The sequence below is a fragment of the Phalaenopsis equestris genome, unplaced genomic scaffold, assembly GCF_001263595.1.
Source record: "Phalaenopsis equestris unplaced genomic scaffold, ASM126359v1 Scaffold000002, whole genome shotgun sequence".
Classification (NCBI taxonomy): domain Eukaryota; kingdom Viridiplantae; phylum Streptophyta; class Magnoliopsida; order Asparagales; family Orchidaceae; genus Phalaenopsis; species Phalaenopsis equestris.
Window position 1 is genome coordinate 71,798,000 of NW_018164444.1, and position 5,247 is coordinate 71,803,246.

Genomic DNA, 5,247 nt, shown 5'->3' on the forward strand with positions numbered 1-5,247 from the left:
TGAAACACAAAGTAATCACCCCAACTATTCTCACGAGATCAATTTAGTACGAAAATATTACATTTTTCTAATATAGACACTTGGTTATGGAAAATTGATTCTAAAATGTTTCTTGCTAATTGTGTAGAAAAATTGTTCGCAATCTCATCTCTCTCGATTATATAAAATTGATCTCAGTGTAGTCTCTGAGAGATCATTCTAGATCAATTTTCTATGAGAGAATGATTAAATTGAAGAAATGTGATGTTGGCATTAAATGATCATATGTGAATTGTTTGGGGATTATTTTGATATTCAACCCTTATTTATTGAACCAAATAATGTATTGAAAGAAGGTTGTGCTTATATATAAGCATTAGAAGAGTCACATAAAAATGTAATAAATAAAAATACTCTTAATAATGAGAATATTTTATAATAATAATAGTTATAGATTCATGCTACAAGATGGTTAGATCTTCTTCATAGTAATCATCAAAGGTGATTAATTAAGATCGAATCACCTTTGACGACTTGATACGAGAAAAGCCAGTTGATCACATTCGACCAACCCATTTACTCCATAAAGTTGAAAGCAACATAATAATATTCAACTTCCATTTAAATTATTTATTCTTCATAACACTTTGTCTGTTTGTTGAGATTCTTAAATAGAAAGATTCAATGCCGGAAAAGAACAATTGGAATAGTTTTAAGGAAAAAAAACTAAATTACAAATGAATTGTAATTTCCCAAAGTCTGATTTCATATATTTATTGAAATTTCCCATTGTCGGATTTCATATCTTACTCTCTTCCACAATCTCTCCTCTGCGCTGCAATGGCGGAGTTGTTTATTGGCCAAATCTTGGATAAGATCATCAACACTTGCGCTGAGTACCTTCAATGCCATTTTGGATCGCAGAATAGCATGGAGAAGGAGCTGCAAAGGCTGCGAGAGAATCACTGCAAGATCCAAGCTGTCCTTTCTGCTTCCAACGAAGCAGACATCACAGATCAGAACTCACCACTCAACAGCTGGATATGGCAGCTACGAGATGCCATCGATGAGGCAGATGATTTGCTTGATGAGTTTGAGTACCTGAAGCTCAGAGAACGGGTGTCAGAACAAAACATGGAGGAAAAAAAGAAGCGTTCCGTAGCCACTAGTTTCCTTTTGGAAGGTGTTAGCAAACTTCGCAAATTAGGCAGACGTGTCTTCAAAATTGATCGCAACTTGAATAGGCTGGTGGAGGTTGTGCAGAAACTTGATAAAGTAGCGGCTGAGGTAAGTGCTTTCCTTCCTATTTTAATAGAAACAAAGCAGGTGCAGCAGGCGGAGGAGCAGGGTTCTGTGACGATCGTGCAAGCGGATCCTACCCTGGATTTGTTTTCATCGGTCGAGGCAAGGAAACAGAGTTTGTTATGCGGTGGTTGAGGGAACCATCAATTGAAGATCTTACCGGCACTAGTTCTAACAAAAACATCTCTCTTTTGTCTATAGTGGGTCATGGTGGTATGGGGAAGACCACTCTCTTACAACATGTCTTTCAAGATGTGAAAGAGGAATTTGATCTTAAAATGTGGGTTTGTGTTTCCAACAACTTTGATGCAAAAAAAGTGATTGCCGATATGTTAGAATATCTTAAAAGGGAGAGGCCTCGTTTGGAGTCACTTGGGGCTCTTCAAGAGAGTCTCAAGTCTGGGGTGCAATGCAAGAAGTTCTTGCTTGTTCTAGATGATATTTGGGAGGATGAGGAGGAGATGGATAAACGCAAATGGGAGAATGTGCTCTCCCCTCTGGCTTATGGAAAATTGGGGAGTAAAATTTTGGTCACAACTCGGATGGATTCAGTTGCATCGATGATTGCCAAGGTGATTACAATGAAGGAGGAAACATTTAGATTAGGGGGCTTGGAGGAAGATGAGTGTTTGCAGCTCCTTCACACCCATGCATTCACGGATGCAAACGACATTGATGATCATCGTAAACAATTAATGTGCATTGCTAGAAACATGGTTAAAAAGCTTTTAGGGTCTCCATTGATAGCAAAGGTCATTGGCGGTGTTCTAAATTCTAGCTTGAATGTGGAGCATTGGAAAAGAGTATTAAAGAGTGATATGGGAAGCGCCGAACCAGGGGAGGTTCATGATAACATCATGCCTATCTTGAGATTAAGTTATAAATACCTTGAGAAACATCTACAAATTTGTTTTGTAGTTTGTGGCTTATTCCCCCAATATCATTGGTTTGATAAAAAAGATTTAGTCCGAATGTGGATTGCATTGGGTTTCATTCAGCCCTCTTTCAATTCAGGAGAGACCATGGAAGATGTCGGAAGAAGATATTATGATATTTTAGTCAAGAAATCTTTCTTTGAAAATTGTGAGACTCTTGATGATAATTCCTGCAGGATGCATGACTTGTTACATGAATTGGCACAATCTGTTTCTGCACAGGAATACTTCCGTCTTGTGGAAAATATAAAGTTGCCTTTTCATATTCCTAAAACTACCCGGCACTTATCTGTTCAAACCACAAATCTAGAAATCATGAGAAAAATTAGAGGATTAAAAAATTTGCGTTCGATTTTTTTTTGGTGTGACAGTGAAGATCAAGATTTTATTGATTTACTTACTGAAATTTTTAAAGAATCGACAAGTATTCGTTTATTGTTCATACGTTCTCACTCGATAAAAGTGATACCTGAGGCGATTGAAAATTTAATACATCTTCGATACTTAAACATATCAAGAAGTTATTATACTAAACTGCCAGGAAATAATGTTATTCAATTGCCAAGATCTTTAAGCAATCTGTATCACTTACAGTTCATTATCTATCAAGGTTATCCTGGGATACCTTCTAACGATCTCTTACCAAGAGACATTAATAATCTTTCTAATTTGCGTTACATGAAAATGCCTAAGATTGTCGTTTCTTGGATCCGGGGGATTGGGAAGTTAAACTCTCTTCAAACATTGGATGCATTTTATGTTAAGAATGAGGATGGTTATAGAATTGGGGAGTTAGAACATATGAATGGGCTCCACTTATTAAATATTAAATCTCTTGGAAGTGTGAAGGATGCCAAAGAGGCATGCAGTGCCAAATTATGTGAAAAGAGAAACCTCTTGGAATTGTCTTTAAATTGGGATGACACTGAGTTAGAAAGCCAATCCCCATCGAACATTGTAGATTGCATCTTGCATGAGCAGGTGCTTGCAAATCTTCAACCACAAAACAATCTAAAGAAACTCTGCATACGCGCATATATGGGTGCAAGATCTGCAACATGGATGGACAATGCCAATTTGATCTCCAATCTAAACTTCATCCGTCTAGATAAGTGTTTGGAGTGGGAAACTCTTCCGCCTTTTGGGCAGCTTCCCTTCCTCGAGGTTTTGATGCTTTGGAACATGCCAAAAGCAAAGCGCTTTAATCACAAATTTGAAGGGAAAGCCAAGCATTATGTGTTTCCATCACTGCAGTTGCTATATATTTGTAAGTTAGATGCATTAGAGGGTTTGTTTGATACAGAAGGTGCAGCAGAAGCTGACGGTTTCTTTCCTTGCTTAACTCAGCTTGACCTCAATGATTGCCCGAATTTGCAACAATTTCCCTTTTTACCTCCTAAGCTCAAAACATTAAAGATCAATAATATTGGGTGGAAAGCTTTGAACTGGAAACAAGGCACTAGCAGTTGTTGCAGCATTTCCAACTATTTTACCCTTTACTCATTAGAAATCTACCGCTGTCCAAACCTGACATCTCTTCCTCTAGTTGATGAAATTGTAAAACTTAAAGCACTGAAAAACCTGACAATTCAAAATTGCCCCGCTCTGATCTCTCTCAATGGACGGCAAGTAGCAAAGTTCATTGAGAATTTCCCGCTCATATTGGGCAAACTTAGTATAAGCGATCCATCTGTGTTGCTAATGGAGCCATTGAGAAGTATCACCTCCTTGGAACAGCTGACAATTGAGGAAAATGATGAGGTGGTTGCATTTCCATTTGAGGTGGAACAGTGGTTTTTGCAAGTTAGCTCGTCACTTTGTAAGTTGTACCTAAGATGGTTCAAATTCCTGCAGTCTCTCCCTTCCTCCTTGGAAAGCCTCTCTTCACTTAAGACTCTACAATTGCATATGGTTCCTCTACTCCACCTGTTGCCGAACATTCCCACCTCCCTGGAATTCTTATCGCTTCGAGGACTCGAATCATTGCAGTGCCTGCCATATTCTTTGTCGACCATCTCTTCCCTCAAGCTGCTATGGTTAGCTGAAATTCCGCTCATCAAATCATTGCCAGACCTCCCTCCCTCTTTGTTTGAGTTGTATCTAGAAGATCTCGATCAACTGGATTGCCTGCCTTCTTCCCTTGCAAGCCTATCTTCTCTCCAAAAACTTCACATCATAAGGGTTCCTAAACTCCGAGAATTACCAGACCTCCCTCCCTCCCTGGAATATCTGAGAATACAAAATTGTCAACAAGAATTGATGGAGCGGTATGAAGAGCCATCAGGTTCTGATCTGCACAAGATTGCACTCATTCCTAATGTCTATATTTCTAATGGGGTAGAGGACGGAGATGAGTGGTCTGCATAATATGAGTCAGTATTGCATTCAAAACCCTTTCCAATATATATATATTAGAGTTAGCTTATTTATGAGTTTTTTGGTGTAATTCATGTAATTCTAAATCAATCCCATCCCATCAGTATTTAAGGACTTGTTATTTAGTTAGATTCATGTTCTGTCATAATGTATTGTAATATGCAATCACTGTTTTTTTTTTATAAGTTTGTTGTGTCTTTCAGAAACCTTTAAAAGAGTAATTTGGATTTTATCTAATGAGTGTTATGAAGTTAGGGCGAAGAAAATATAGGAATTGACACAAATCAGAAGAAGAACACAGAGATTTAACGAGGTTCGGCAAAGATGCCTACGTCCTCGGGAGCAGAGCTTGTATGTCTCCGTCTCTCCAGATTCGCGAAATCCGCTGAAGAAGGCTTCTGTTCCTTAGTTCGCGAAACAGAAACAGAAAGGAGATTTCTCCTTTGATTCTTCTTCTTGAGGCTTACAGGAAGGAAAGAACAAGTTCTTGCTTGTGTTGAAGACAAGAAGGAGTTTGTTGCTTGAGGTGAATATAGTAAGAAGGAATTGTTGCTTGCGGTGTTTCCTTTCTTTGCACTTGTCTTCTATTGTGACTCTCGAATATAGAGAGAGGAAATAAGAAATTTCTTCCTTGTAATTGTCGACGTGATCAGGC

General features: G+C 38.3%; 1 protein-coding gene across 1 annotated transcript in view; it reads left to right on the top strand.

Moving 5' to 3' along the window:
• The first annotated feature begins 737 nt into the window (after positions 1–737).
• LOC110019987 (disease resistance protein RGA2-like) overlaps positions 738–5,247 on the top strand; it is a 7,594-nt gene continuing 3,084 nt past the window's right edge. The window contains 3 exon segments of the mRNA XM_020717920.1: positions 738–1,310; positions 1,349–2,530; positions 2,588–4,580. Of these exon segments, the coding sequence (XP_020573579.1) occupies positions 820–1,310; positions 1,349–2,530; positions 2,588–4,580 (3,666 nt within the window). The 5' untranslated portion in view covers positions 738–819.